The sequence below is a fragment of the Brassica napus genome, chromosome C7 (genome assembly GCF_020379485.1).
Source record: "Brassica napus cultivar Da-Ae chromosome C7, Da-Ae, whole genome shotgun sequence".
NCBI lineage: Eukaryota > Viridiplantae > Streptophyta > Magnoliopsida > Brassicales > Brassicaceae > Brassica > Brassica napus.
This window is the reverse complement of record NC_063450.1, coordinates 6,106,230-6,121,667: the sequence shown is the minus strand read 5'-3', so window position 1 is coordinate 6,121,667 and position 15,438 is coordinate 6,106,230. Positions and strand designations below refer to the sequence as shown.

The window sequence follows — 15,438 nt, the reverse complement described above, 5'->3', positions numbered from 1 at the left end:
TCGGTAAAAGATTAAAAAAAAATCTCTCTATCTTTTCAATGTTCAATTTGAACCTTATTATGCGGAAATCATACGCAAATATAAGCAATTGGTTGGAATCTCTATATCTTTATATTCTTATCAATTTTAAATTTATTGTTTCCTCTTCTTCAAGCAAATCAATTACCGAAGTAATAGATCAATTGATTGGAATCAAATCTATTCTTATAATTAGTGTAATTATAGTTACAGTTTCTATATTTAATAGGTACATTAAAGATACGACATTGAAGATATTCTGATTTGATTAATAGAAGATATTGGATTTTGAGTTTGTGTTTATTGATTTGTTTTTTTATAAAGCTTAGAAAATCAATGGGATGATTGGTTGGTTGATACATCATATAAAGAAAACGAAAACTATAGGTGGATTGAATATTGTACATCGATCGATGCATGATGTAAGTTGACTATATAAAACTTGAACATAATCATTTCAAACTAAAGTATAGGTAGGTTATATGCATTTGTTATATTGTAGTTAATATATTTTAAATATTACATAAGTCAACGTTTTCGTAAAAATAAAATTCAAGTTCATTATTGGGTCGTACTCGTACGTAATAAGTTACGTTAAATATGATGTATTTTTAGGTTCATTTAATGACATTAAGTTTAAATTTGATTAAGGAAAACTCATTAATTTAACTGGAAAAGACAAACATTAAAATAAGTAGGTTTATTTAATGACATTAAGTTTAAATTCGATTAAGGAAAACTCATTAATTTAACTGACGAGCATTAAAATAGGTAGTTTAATTTAATTCTCAGTGACATGATAAGTTAGAAAACTTAGAGGTATTTTTTAATGGGTATTTTAATAACAGAGATTTAATACATCCGTAACTAATTTAAACAGTTATCCAAGTGGCTAACAAACCACAACCTCAGTTATTGGAATTTACTATGATAGCCATCCCTAATCATGCGTAGGCACGTTACACATTTACATAATATTTTTTTTTTTGTAACTAACACATTTACATAATTACTCACAGAGTTGTGAGTTGTCTTTTTCATTTAATTGTCTATTTTGGTTCTTTCAATCACTATCATCACTAGATATCCTAGATGGTTGCAGAGTAGACATTCTTCTTTGCAGGATCATTATCCACTTAATAATATCTCAACTTTCCTTCACATTTTCCGAATTGTTTTGGAATAATTTTGTTATGACAACTTTGTAAGTTTGAACTACTTTTCTTTACTAGAAACAAATATTGCCGATGTACCATTCTTTCCTAAAACTGTCATTTATTGAGGTTTTTTTCTTAATTATTCACTAAATTAGAAGAAAATTCCACTTTTGACCCCCAATAAAAAGAAGAAAACTCCACTAACATTTAATCTAGAAGATTAGAGTATAAATGATTTCTTTTTAAAAACTAACTCTAGTACTTCGACTTAAACAGACTGTCGTCTCCTAACATTAATGGAGGAACGAAGCATTTTTCTGGACATTCTAAACAGTATAAACAAATGATGAAACGGTAAAACGGATTGTTCATTTTGTGGACATATATTTATAGTAATTAAACTTCCTACCTTTACCCATATTCAGGAGAAGCAACCGGAACAATCAGCATATACCAAAATACAGTCGATCTAATTGCACTCCAGGCTCAAATTGTACTGGTTTCTCTCACTTGACGATTCATCAGGTAATAATCATTTATTAATGATTATAGGATAATATAAAAGTAGCAAAGCTCTTATAGACATATTTCAAAACAAATACATTACATACGACATATAAAAATAGTTTATGCAACAATTAAGATCTTGATGGGTTCTCATGGAATTGTGTACCAGGCATGATCATGCTTTCTGGGCCTTGGCTATATAAAATTCCCTTAAAGACGTGACCAGCTATGCCCACGGTCGTCTGGTAAGCAAAGTGGCTTTCTCCGTCTGTGCCGCTCATTCTAATGCACCGGAAAAGTGCATCTGAGCTCACTTCTTCTGGAAATGTTGTCTCATCCATCTCTAACCCAAGCAAAGTTGCACAGACTTAATGCAAAACAGTTCAAAACAATCATATATAACAAACCAATGATGTTGATTGTTTCTAACAAAAATTAGTGTTTTACACCTTTCTTACATTAAAATACAAAATATGTTAATTTTCATCATTTTGAAATGAAATTTTAGAAATTTCTTTTTTGTTTTTTTATTTACAATTTCGATATTGTATTTTTATCATAGAAAAAAAAATGATGCATTGTCTTTTGAGATAAAAGATAATAATAACAGAAAAGAAAAAAAAACAATTATGCAGCACGAATGGAAAACTTAAACCCAACCTGGTGAGATCCCAACTTAGGTATCCGGAAGATCCCAACTCCGTTTTGGGATATTGCCAACTCCGCAGCCACGGCCATTTCGATTTCCTGTTGGCGTCTCTATCTGCTGCTGCCGCTCACGGCGTTTGGCGGCAGGGATCCATGTGCTCCTCACGTGAGTGGGACAATCGAGCCCTTGGCTCTTACAACAAGTTCTGCACTGCATATGCGTGCAACCTTTCTTGGCTTGGTTTCCACAGTCTTGACAACTTATGGTTACGGATCTTGATGATGACGTAGTCACATCACAGACGTTGATCTTACCAGGATATAGATCGAGGCTTTGCTGCTGCCATATCTGCTGCTGATTATTGTGGCTCGTATTTGAGCTAACTGTGTTTCTGTACCAAAGCCAATTTGTCTTGTGCTGATTGTCTTCTTCGTTGTTTCTTGATGATCCTATCCCAGCCATTTTTAAACTCCAACTAGCTCCTCCTTGAAACCTGGGGTAGAAGTATGATATTAATAATCATTCAGAAACCCTAATTACCATGAAGATATGGGCACCCCTATCGGGGTCTTCTCTTTTCTTTCAATGCTCTTAAAACGTCTATCTTCCCCTACAGAATGTGTTCAAACTTGGTAGATGACTGGTTGGGGTGACGAAAGAGAGAGACTACTTGCTCTAGATTTCTTTTACGCCGAATGTGCAGAGAATTTATGTTCGTCTTTTTGGACAGATTTTGTGAAACCAAAGTGAAAAACTTGATCACTGCGCAAAAAGCAAAGCGAAACCAATCAAAGAAGTCTCTCCCTCTCTCTAAATACAACTCTTCTGTCCCTTATTTCTCTCATCCTATCAGTTCAACACGACTTACTCTGTCCTGCAAAGAGGTTGCCCTCTGGAAAGCATGGTTCAAGAACCTTGTTTGGGATCATGAAGAGTTTCGACAATCAACACTAACGTAAAATATGTATTTCGGCTGTAATTCTTGAATCTTTTTCACCTTAAGTTTTCAAGTTAAAATGCATATGCACAATAGTTTAAATATATAAACCGAAAATCGAGTACTGTGGAAAGGGTAAATAAAAGAAACATGTTACTCTAGTATATCTAGAGTGGCTATGCACGAGAACACTGCGCCACCTACGTGTTCTTTAAATGTTTCTATCATTAAATATGATTAGTATATATTTTCTTTAGGCACAGAAAAACAAAAATCAGTTAGCACTAGGCCTGAGATTTTTATCCGAGATCCGGATTCGATTCGAGATTCGATCCGGATCCGATTCGAAAATCTGGATATCCGAAGGGGTCGAATCCGGATCCGTATAGTAAAATGTTGGATCCGTCAAAGCCGGATCCGGATATCTTAATTTTTTAGTCCGGATATCCGGATTCGTAAGTTTTATTAATAGCTATTTCAAAAATAGTAATATATATATATATATATATATATATATATATATATAATTTAATTTAATTTAATATATTTTCATTTTTATAATAGTATATATAAATTTTATGTAAAGTTTGTAATATTATACATAAAATAATTAAAAATATTATATATATTTTTATTTTTAAATTATTGTTAATATTTTATATATATTAATATTATTTTTTATTTATTTTAATGATCTAAATCCGGATCTAGATATCCGCCGGATATTACAATTTTTAGAAGGATATTCGACATCCGGATATCCGAAAACCCCAGATCCGGATAAGGATAGTAAAATTATGGATCCGCCGGATAAGAATCCGGATCCGGATACCTCAAAATTGTCCGGATACCCGATCTATCCCAGACCTAGTTAACACAATAGTAACTTATTAGTTATTAATATCTGAAGTTTAGAACCTTTTAATTAATTTAGTTTTTGTGTTATTTAAGGGAAAGCATTACATTTTCTGATCTTTAGAGTATTGTTAGTGGAAGTCTTTTAATCAGTCTCTACAAATTAAAAGTAGAAAAAAGATAAAGAAAGAAAGAGACGAGTTCAAGAAACTCCTAATTTCTTTGAGAGATTAGGAGCAGCATTATCGTTGACTCTTGAGGAGTTTTAAGAGGTATAAGGCCCACAAAAATCATAAAACCCATCTCTTTTTTCTTTTCTGCAAGAGGCGAGTCCGGTAGAATTTTTGTACTATTCGCGGACCCCACTGACATGTGACGGCCCGCGATTGATCCATTTTTTTTAAATCGGACAAAACAAAAAAAAAAGTAATAAAAAAAAATAGAACCCGCGCTCCCCCCCCTTGCGTTAATGCTGCTCTAATTAAAGCACCTCCAATAAATATTTTTCACTGGAGTTCTTAGAAATAAAAATATTAAAATAATTAACAAAGAGTAGAGAATGTGAGATAAGGTTTTCGGAATAGAGTCTACAAAAAAATTTTAGATACTTTTATTCTATGTGTAATGTTTTGAATCACTAATCTTAAGAAAAAAAAATTAATCACAAAATTGTATTGAAATAAAATACTATCCCTTAGACTATATTTGCGAAGTGATTTTACCACATGTCTTTTCTACAATCAATTTCACAAAACAAATATGACATGGCTACTGAAATTGATGACATGGCTTTCGGAAAAATATGACATAGATAATTTCATTTAATGTTGATTTATATTTTAGGCAAACTTATTAGAATATGGTAATAATTCATATATTACATTTAATATTGATATTTCTTTTTGGTAAATTTTTTTAAAATATGGTAATAGCTCATACATCATCTATAAAATAAATATATTTATATATAATTTCATATTTCAAAATATTATTATTTTGTATACAATTTGTATTACTAAAGTTTTCAAAACTTTCTACAATTTTTTAAAAATTTAAATATCTAATCGTAAGATCATTAGTCTTATATATCTACAAATTTTATAATATTGTTTAGGTTAAATATTTGATAATTATACAATTTTATATTATTTTTATTAGTTTTATACAAATTGATTTAATATATATCAAATATATATTAAATATTAGTAAGAAAATAGTAAAATCTATAATATTTAATAAAATTTATTTTTAAATATAAGTTAGATTTAAAAAACATTTTACTGCAGGAAAACAGTTATCATTATGTTTAGATACTGGTTTTTGGCGACCAACCGATGGTGTTGCTCTTAAGGTCCACCGTAAAAAACCTATTTTTTGTTACCAGAGAAGTTCAGAACCTTAAGCTCATAATTTTCTTATAAATTCAATTTTAAAATAGTACTTCGTATCAAAGTTGATTTGAACATATAGCATAAGAAAACCAATTTTTGCATTATCACTATGTCACTAACACTTTAGTAACATACAAAACATTTTGTTAAAATCAGGAAACATTCAACCGCACTTGAAACTTGAATCTCTTACAACCGCTCGTGAATTAAATCTGAGAAGCTCTATTTGATTCAACTAGAAGATTTTTTACTGGACCACCTTCATAGAAGATGCCAATTTCTACTGAATCTCCCTTAAATCAACTGAGTAATTCCAACATCACCATCGTCCTTTTCATTTGAGATGCTTCATTTTCATGTTGACTTACTCTTAATACATAAGAGAGAAAGAGCCTCATAGAAAAGGAATATGTGCTCAACCAGCAAAGAAGAAAAGTTTCAAATGCAAGCCTCAACGGAATATGAATTAGCCCAGCGAAGGAGATAAAACAAAAAATCGCCTAAGCGAAAAGTTTATCCGCAACGAAGGGAAGTTCGATCTAGTGATCGATAATATGATACATTATAAACAAAAAAGAAAAGGAGAGGTGGTGACCGGTGGCGAGTTGCTCACCAGCCACGGGAAACGATTTCAAGTTCTGTGTAAGTCTAGAGAGAAGTTAGACTTTTTCTTGACCAGGTGATCGAAACTGAAAATTGTAATATAAAGAGTACAAAATCAAGGTGAAACAAGGATTGAAGGTGAGAAGATAAAGCTCTATCGTCGGCGGTGGTCGAAACTTTACCGACGGTGAAGAGAAAGATCAAGTTTGGCATGTCCCATTAATGCCACGTGGTTCGAAATTATTTTGTTACTCTATACGTGTATTTTACTTTGTAATAGGTGTAGGGATAAAAAATATTGTACTCTTTATATTAATAAAATCAGAAGTTGACAAAAAAAAATCAGGAAACATTTATTTTTATAGCTATCTTATTTTTATCACCGATCATCTTTTGTTTTAGTAGTTGTTGATTTTTCCAACTACTAACTAATGTTGTTTACATCTGTTATTTCTTTTCTACAATTAATATTTAATTTGCGGCTGTTGGTTACTCAAAACTAAAGGTATTATTTAATAATATATTTTAATAGATTTTAAATATAAATACATTCTACTGTTATTCAAATGATGATTTTAAATTATATTTGAAAATCTAATGTTATTCAATGCATGATTCAGATCTAGTTTTTTAAAATTTAGTGTCTTTCAGCTTTCAAGATTTTAAAATTCTGTGTTGGGGAAATCCAAAAAACTTGTTGGGGAATCCAAAAGCTCTTATTCCACTTGTTCATGATTTTTCTCTTTACCTAGAAGCTTACGGTAGTTCTTATCGCAAATCTAGTCAACTAATCAAGTACGCGAGATACGAATCAAGCAAGAAAAGAAGGAACACAAGACACTTTCATTAACTCGGCGTTCACTTCCCTTCCTCGATGTGAAGAAGGAGCTATACTCACAGGAGAGAGAAATCGGTCTCTCAACCTTCCATTATAAGAAACACGAGAGTACAATACCTTGAGGTTACAGTTCCTGTCAACCTCCCTTGATCTCTTTTACAAATCACCTAGAGATACAAGTATATAGGGTAGAGCCTAGCTAGCCTACAGAGAACCTACTTCTCTCTAGCTCCCTCTCTTATGTGCCTCTCTTCTTTGTTTTCCTTGTGTTAGGTCTTCTGTCGTGACCTCTCCATCCTAAATATCAACACTTGACCTAATGGTCTTTTTCAACTACGCACATAGTTCATACGGACGTAACTTGTACAAATTAGCCCAACTTGAACAAGTTCGATGGTCTTGACCGAACCTCAATACATAGATTAACTGATTACCTAGAGTTCACCGATGTGGCTACGTCTCTGGGACCTGGCCAAGAAAATCACTAACTCTCCTTAGTGTACAACACATGAGCCTTACCTTTATATTAAGCAAAGTTACAACTAATAACCGGTTTATTAACCGTAAACCATGAGTGATAATTAACCAGCCGTTAACCCAACGCCATATAACTCAATTGTGAATCTCGACTTGGTTTAAACTTCCAATATATCTGATTCTTCATTACCAACATAACACTTTGAATTTTCAATTGATTCCAAATCATCTCTTATGAAGTCTCATGGATAAATTAGTGAACTCAAAATCCAAGATATACTGCAGAGATTTTAGAATTATTCAACTTAAACTATCTTAAAATTTTAAATTTTGATGGATTGTGAAACATAATAATTGATTTTAAATCACTGATTGAATAACACCACCCTGATATTATGTAAATCAACTTCAATATATTGTATTATTGTATACTATCTTTGAAATAGTTATATAGTCAATGAAATTTAAAACATCAATTTGAATAAAACTATAGTTTTTATTGACTTTGATAAATCATTATAACAAATAAACTACCTTTGAAAATAGCATGTCAATATTAAAATATAATTCATGACTTCTTTCATTTGTAATTTCTTATTTAAATCATCCTTTATAAAGTTATTTAAATGAATTTTGGTATTTACCTAATAATATATGATCCTAACAATATATTTCATGTTATATCTTCCAATCTCATGTATAGATAAATTATATAAAATATGCTATTAATATTAATCAGTTTATACATTATATGAGTATCAATATTTTATATAGTTAACATGTTGATATACATGTATTGATAAATATATAATATTTTTCAATACAAGGCTATAGATTCAATCATACAATGGTTTTATAATATTTCGGTTGTGATATATCCATTTATATGAAAATTATATTATTTTAGTGCAAATGCATATGGGTAAAATAGGAATATATGTGGTCGATTATATTATTGTAAAAGTACTATATATTCATTTATCAGGTATTAATTAATTTTTATAAATTGAAATTAGATATTATCTAATTTAAAATAGAAACAAAGATATGAATAATTTAAATAAGGTTTGTTTAATATTTTATTTTATTAAAAATATGGATATGCTAATTTAAATATGTCAGTTGCACTCTCACTACCAACCATTTGAAAACTATTCTTAACAGTATATATTCTAATTTGGTGTAACAATAAAATTAGTTATGGTGAGATCTTTTATGAATTTTTCACTTAGCTATAAGTTTTTAAATCAATACTGGAGAATTTATATGCATATCCACTAAAAGTTAAATAATCTAGGATATTGAATAATTTAAAGAAATCATATATATATACCACTTAATAAATATATAAATTTAATTAATACATAAATTTAATAAAATATATAATCCAATAATAATAAACCTTAAAATAAATAGATTAGATAATTACATCTTATTTTATATGCTATTTAAATATCGATCATAACTTTGTTTTTAGTGGGAATATCCCAACAAAATCTTAACAATATATATATATATATATATATATATATATATATATATATATATATGTGGAAATTGTTTAAACTATGGGTAATCTATACTGGAGTAATTTTCTCAACTGTATGTTATAATATGCATAGAAATTTTATGTTGAGTTTTTGAGAATTTGTATTAAAGATCTGAGATAAGTACCCGAGATGTTGGAATTATTATCACCTTATTAGTTAAATAAAGGTAAGTAGAAAACACAACAATAAGTGATAAAACTTTGTCAAAGAAAAAAACAATTAAGTGATAAAATTAAACTAAACCTAACAAAAGAGCACAAAATACTAACTAATCTTATTATTAAAAAGAGATTTTAAAAGAAAAAAACTAAAAACATTCTTGAGTCGCCGGAAACCGTCTACTCCTCCTCCGGCAAGAAGTGTCTGTTCTTCACCCAAAGAGAGTCGGCGATGACCGGCTCATTGTCTTGGTTCCTATGCCAGGTATAAAGCGCGTGAGTCCTGTTCTTTATCTCTAGAAGTGCATGCCCGAAACTAGCCTCCCTATATGCTGAGTAACTCGGTTGAGGGTACGTGTAACTGCATGGAAAAGGAGACGATATTGATCAAACAAAACAAATAAAAAGATTATGGAATGAAATATATGGTTCTGTTTCTTACTCATTAGCGATTCCTTCTATGTTGCCTCCATCACCAATGGTGATGTAAATAGGCGCAGATGGATCTTTCACGGGAGAACTCAAACCATCAGTGATATTGTACTTAATGTTGGAGACACGTTCTGATCGCTCGTAGGCATGAACATGACCAGCAAAGACAATATCAACTTTGTTTTGGACGAACCATGGCTCGAACGTGACTCTCATGCTTTCACCTTCCATGTAGTGATAACCGTTGCTGTTGTACCACGGAGAGTGAACCAGAACAATCAGCCATGGAGTCTCTTCTCTGTTTACTTTCTTGAGTTCACTCTCAAGCCACGAGTTTTGAGGTGTGTACTTGTCTGTGGTAAGGTGTCACACAAGAAAAACATTAGATTGTATATGTAGATTGGAATATTGTAGAGTGTGAGTCTCAGATCATTACCAAAAGCTGAGTAAGAGGAGAGTATGATGATGTACGCTGAGGCTCGTTTAATTGAGTACCAAAGCGGAGAAGTGCTCTGTGAGGCTCTGTACGGAACGTGGTAACGGTTTTTGTATGGCTTGAATGCCTGAGTCTCGCCCTGCAAATGCATCAGATTATTTTAATGCTAAAAAGATTAAGAATCGAATCTTATGTTTCTAAATAATGATTCAATTATTTGTGTTTTACATATATTAAGAAAACATATTAAAAGTTAATTATAAATCTCATTTTCATTCTCAGTGTTTGGCTATTTTTCATGAGTTCAAATACAAATTTTTTTTGAAGTTTATAAACTAATAAAAATAATATAAACATAAAGCATAATATTTCTATTTTTTAAAAAACTTTAATCTTAAAACGTTTATCCTTTAGAAAAATAGGGAATATTGTTCTTAATGGAAAGAGTTATATAGATCGGATCTTACTATTGACGGGGCGTAATCTATCTCGTGGTTCCCAGCAGCCCATATCCATGGCTGATATGCAGCGCTTGGTTCAACAAATCGCCCATACGAATCCCATTTTCTTTGGTCGTGGTTGGGATGGTCATCAGCGTACGACAAGTCTCCAACAAAAAGAACTGCTTGGCCTTTAGGGTTCGACATATAATTGTACAATGTCTGGTTAGAGGCATAGGTTTGTCCCAGATCACCTAATTTTTTATAAATAAAAGATTTGTAAGATTAGATTCAGAAGTCTAAAATTCATTTTTCTGATTATTAATATGTGGATTACCAATGACACCAAATGTGTAGGGAACATCTGGACCAGCTTTTGGAGGTGTCGTGAAGGAGAATCGTCTAGTGGAACGACCAGTTCCAAGCTCGTAGAAATATTTAGTTGAGTACTACACAAGGAAGCGACAAATGTTCATTTATTTAAGAACACTATTAAATAGATTGATTGCTTGTGTGACAAGGTAAAGAAAATGTATGAACCTCAAGCTTTTTAATGGTAGCGTGATGAAGAAAACCAGAAGCATAGTCGTAGTATCTATAGGTCGAGGTTGATGCTTCAGCGCTCTTCTTTGTACTCTCGTCACCATCCGCGACCCAGTATTGCACGACGTTCGAACCATCATCGTTTATAGGCGTTACCCACGAGATTATCATGCCTCGACCGTTGTGATCTCCTTGCGTTATATGAACCTGAAAAAAAATATTTAACATTTTACCAAATAAAAAAATGTAAAAATATGATACCATATAAAGAGAATCAGGAAACAACTTGTTCAGGAGCGTTTAAGCCAGCAGGAGGAGGGAAGGTTTCGAGTGGCATTTCTTCGGAAGGTTCAGCTACTCTGGTGTAGTTGCTGGTGACTCCGGCATGGCTCAAGCCGGAGATGCTTAGCCACACAATGGCGGAGCAAACGAGTGTTACACGATTCAATCCCATTTTCTTTTTGGCTAAGCTCTTAAAATTTTGTACTCTGTAAGTCTTTTTATGAGGTGCTCGATTATTATATATACAGATGAATTATTGAGGTATATTCTAGTTAAATTCTAGTTGAAGATTCTGTTCCAAAGAAAATCTTCTGTTCCAAAGAAAATCAGTGAAAATAAGATATTTGTAGAATAATTGGAAGTATATTCTAGGTAAATTCTTGTTGAAAAATAACCTCCAATTGATCTCGTTAAGATATTTTCTGACAGAGTATAGGTTTTAGTGAAAAAGTGAAATCGGAAAATATTTGAAAATCAACTTACCGAAACATGTACACAACTACTTTTGATCTAATATTTAATCTTAGTACTACAAAAGTAGCAGATTTTCCTTCAAAATTAATTGTTTAACAAGTTTTTAAATTTTAACTAACAAAAAAACAAGTCTATAACTAATTAGTGATTTTGATCAAAAAAAAAAAACTAATTAGTGATATCAGATTTTTATATATTATATCAAATTAATAATTTGCACACAAATGTTTATATATAAATGGTAGATTTTTATGCGAATTTTACTATCATAGCTGATCTTTTCTAGTTTTTCAATGCAAAACCAGAGGTTAAATAAAACGAATTTTCGTTTTAGGTAAAAATGAAACTAAAAACTCTAAAAACAACTATGTTGGCGACAATCAAGAAGAAGTGTGAAGCAATAACTATTTCGAGCTTATATAAATAACACTACTTAATTATAAAGGTTTCATCATTCAACTTTCAAATAGTAACACACACAAAAGGACACCAAAAACACAAACACAAACCCAAATCCCCAAAACATGTTTCATTAATACTACCATTGGAAGTGCTCTAACGATCTCGAACTTATATAAATAACTACTAAATTATAAAGGTTTCTTCATTCAACTTTCAAATAGTAAAACATACAAAAAGACAAAAAAACACACAAACATAAACCCCCCGGAAAACATGTTTCATTTCTTTTTCTCACATTCCATAGCACACACAAAATCAAGAGTTAATCTTCCTGCAATTCTTCCTGATCTCACCACTCGAACCTGTCAAGGGAGAGAGATTCCCCATCTTGATCATTGATTCTGCGAACTGCTCGAAGAACTCTTCCTGATCCTCTGCATATGTCTTCACAAGCTCGCTAGATTCCTCGTTGCTAGAGAATAAGACCTGGTCAGAATTCAAAAGTCCCATGTTCTCGATCAAGTTCTTGAAGTAGCTGTTATCAAACTTTCCGGCACTGTTGATGTCAAGCTCCGACAGGTTTTGGTCTCCACCTGATGGCGGACACCTCTGGCGCAAGTTAGTAGCATAGGACTGCTCTAAGGTTATGTCGGGACTTCCATTTCCGGACTGGTTGTAAAGTCTTTGTCTGAAACTCGTGCATCTTGAGAAGCCGATGGTGTGACTCCCTGAAAATAAGTAATAAATGTTTTAGATTTTAATGTTAACTTGAGAAGCACGTAAATTAAACATGACCATGTCTTTTCCTTGTGTGTAAAGTAAGCTTACCAGACAGGGCAACAAGGTCGGTGAGATCGAGACCTTGATTATTAAACCTCGAGAGAATTGTGTTGAAAGTGTTGTTGGGTGCAGGAATGTTGTTGTTTGAGCCACTCAAGCTTGCACTTCTCGAATCTCTTCTTCCCAAAGGAACCATCCAGCTTGGTCCACCAGTCTGCGCTCAAATCAAAACCAAATTAGAGCCTGACAACACAAGAAAGAAGTAAAGAGAGAAAAAACAAACCGACTTACAAGAACAGAGGAGTCCCTAGCAGCTAGGGTTAACAAGTCAGCACAAGAAACAGTTCCAGGGCATTCATTCTCCAATGCAGCTTTGATCTGGTCAACAACATCAAACCCGCGAGCCGAGTTGCTATTAGGGTTAGAGCCTTTCTCAGTAACTATACTTCCACTGCTGTCTAGAAGCAACGAGCCATCACAGCCCTACAACAGATACAATGATAATTTTTTACATTAATCGTTAGCTTGTCGTGCAAGTAACTTTCTAAAAGAAACTATCGAGTACCTGAACAAAACAGTCGTGGAAATGAAGCCTCATGAGAGAAGCAGCCATACGAGCCTCTTTTGCAACAGCTTGAGCTACAACTGACCTCACGATCTCCTCGGCTTTAGGGCATGAGCTTCTATAGAAACCTGGGAAAAGATTCCCTTCACCGCCGCCATAGTTACTCTCGTCGTCGCAGATGCAGAGAGTAAGAGAACAAGCGAGAGAGAAAAGAACTAGAAAGGTTCTCGTTGTTGCCATCGTCTATTTCAACTTGAGCAAGAAGATTAAGTGAGTTGACTTTGTCGTGATAAGAGATATGGAGGAGAAGAAGAAGAATCCAATGTATTTATAGTAGGCAAGAGAGTTCGTGGAAATGTTAAGTGTCATGGAGATGGAGAGAAAGAAGCAAAAGGCAACAGAGTTGGTAGCTTAATTGGTGATAGTTAATTAATCGAGCGAGTTAAAAATGAAATATTTTGAAAAGTGATTTGAATGTGAGGAGGAGTCTAAATCTTGGGTTTGGTATCCAAATGTTCTAATCTTAGAGCAAGTCCATTGATAAGAGACTATCAAGGGTTCTAATGAATTATTTAATAATTAATTTTGTGATTTGAAAACTTAAGAATCCTTGTTAATCTAATTAAATTTTTTCTCCTCCAATGGGAGAACCTAGTTGAGAAATTCTTCAAATTTTTTTTTTTTTTTTTTCAGAAAGTTGAATGATTTTATTTATAAGATGAAAAAAGCATACATGACATGAAGTTTGATCAAAGGTGTGAATGAACAAAGAGTCATGATAAGAAGTTTGATCAAAGGTGTGAATGAACAAAGAGTCATGATAAGAAGTTTGATCAGATGGTATCAACGAATAGAACAGGAACACACATCTCCCTGAAATGATGAGACATCCTTCCTTGCGGATACATCTAGTTTGCAAAAAATTTCCATCATTTTCGAACACTAGAATCAAAATCCAGGTCAGGGTGAGAAGTGTTTTTGATCTCGAGAGACACGTCTCCGCGTCACGCCACTGCAAGAGGTTTATATATATAAGAGCAAGATCATGCCACGTCCCAAGCTCAAGACTCCTCAAACCCTCTACATCATATCCCTTTGGCATCTTCTTTGCAGAACTCAAGCTTTTGCTTTGAAATTGAAAGAGTGCAAGAAGCTGTGTGTAAGTCACAATAGCATCCTTGACTTCTCCTTTAGCCACACGAAACTTTGCCTTCAAACGCAACAGCTTCCCTTGTTCCCATTTCCTCTCCCCTGCGTTCTCCAACGCAAGACGGTGCAGGACTCTCGGGTCTGTTATATCAGCAGACTCCAGCGCCTGCATCCCCTCGGAGAGCCTAGCTACACGCTCGGTCTCAGTAGCTGATGCTCTCGAGCTTTCGGTGAGTGCAATGCCTAAAACAAGACGCGCTGCACCATCTAACTGAACGCACTCGTTGCCTAAGCTTCTCCTCGCATAGTCTATGCCTTCCTCAGCGAGACCAGACCTCTCACCACATATCTTAGAAGCCATCAGCAAACCAGACACATCCTCCCGTTCTGAAAACAGCTTCCTCTGGATCCAAACACCCTACAAAACCCAACAAAGTCACAAGCTTTACTCAAATCTTCAACTATATCAAATAAGTACCCACAAAGGCGCAATCTTTGTCTTGCTATACGCTAATTCAACCTTCTACACAAATCTTAGTCTAAACTTATTACAAAAGTACATTCAAATTCGAAACCCAGAGAAGAATCAATGAAAAGTTTTGAACTTTGGGATCAAACCTCTGCGTTTCTTGGAGGATGAAAGATAATAAGCAGCACCGGCACTGGCGGTGAGTCTTTCGACACGAGCAATCAGCGACTCGTCTATCCTATCGGAGACGACCCACGGAATCACAACTTGCGCCTCCTCTGATGATGACGATTCAGGCCTTTGTTTCTACATATTATTATATATGT

The 15,438-nt window shown here is 33.3% G+C and overlaps 2 protein-coding genes and 1 pseudogene across 2 annotated transcripts; all 3 read right to left on the bottom strand.

Annotated features, from left to right (window-relative positions):
* Window positions 1-555: 555 nt before the first annotated feature.
* On the bottom strand, window positions 556-3,565 carry LOC106381622 (annotated as a pseudogene).
* A 5,528-nt stretch (window positions 3,566-9,093) lies between these two features.
* On the bottom strand, window positions 9,094-11,586 carry LOC106381629 (purple acid phosphatase 5-like). The gene is made up of 7 exons (XM_048762579.1): window positions 11,278-11,586; window positions 10,989-11,198; window positions 10,786-10,897; window positions 10,476-10,702; window positions 10,009-10,147; window positions 9,583-9,925; window positions 9,094-9,501 (listed from the first exon to the last, which is right to left on the bottom strand). The coding sequence occupies exons 1-7, from the start codon at window positions 11,443-11,445 to the stop codon at window positions 9,321-9,323; spliced, it is 1,380 nt and encodes a 459-aa protein (XP_048618536.1). The 5' UTR covers window positions 11,446-11,586; the 3' UTR covers window positions 9,094-9,320.
* A 237-nt stretch (window positions 11,587-11,823) lies between these two features.
* Window positions 11,824-13,734, bottom strand: LOC106369147 (peroxidase 15). The gene is made up of 4 exons (XM_048762581.1): window positions 13,495-13,734; window positions 13,221-13,412; window positions 12,978-13,143; window positions 11,824-12,877 (listed from the first exon to the last, which is right to left on the bottom strand). The coding sequence occupies exons 1-4, from the start codon at window positions 13,732-13,734 to the stop codon at window positions 12,465-12,467; spliced, it is 1,011 nt and encodes a 336-aa protein (XP_048618538.1). The 3' UTR covers window positions 11,824-12,464.
* Between the last annotated feature and the right edge of the window lie 1,704 nt (window positions 13,735-15,438).

Coding starts and splice junctions, on each gene's coding strand:
- LOC106381629 (XM_048762579.1), bottom strand. CDS start 11,445: ATGGGATTGAATCGTGTAACACTCGTTTGCTCCGCCATTGTGTGGCTA. Junction 10,148..10,475: donor TAGATTACGCCCCGTCAATA/GTAAGATCCGAT, acceptor ATGCATTTGCAG/GGCGAGACTCAGGCATTCAA. Junction 9,926..10,008: donor CTCCTCTTACTCAGCTTTTG/GTAATGATCTGA, acceptor ACCTTACCACAG/ACAAGTACACACCTCAAAAC.
- LOC106369147 (XM_048762581.1), bottom strand. CDS start 13,734: ATGGCAACAACGAGAACCTTTCTAGTTCTTTTCTCTCTCGCTTGTTCT. Junction 13,413..13,494: donor TCCACGACTGTTTTGTTCAG/GTACTCGATAGT, acceptor TATCTGTTGTAG/GGCTGTGATGGCTCGTTGCT. Junction 13,144..13,220: donor CTAGGGACTCCTCTGTTCTT/GTAAGTCGGTTT, acceptor ATTTGAGCGCAG/ACTGGTGGACCAAGCTGGAT.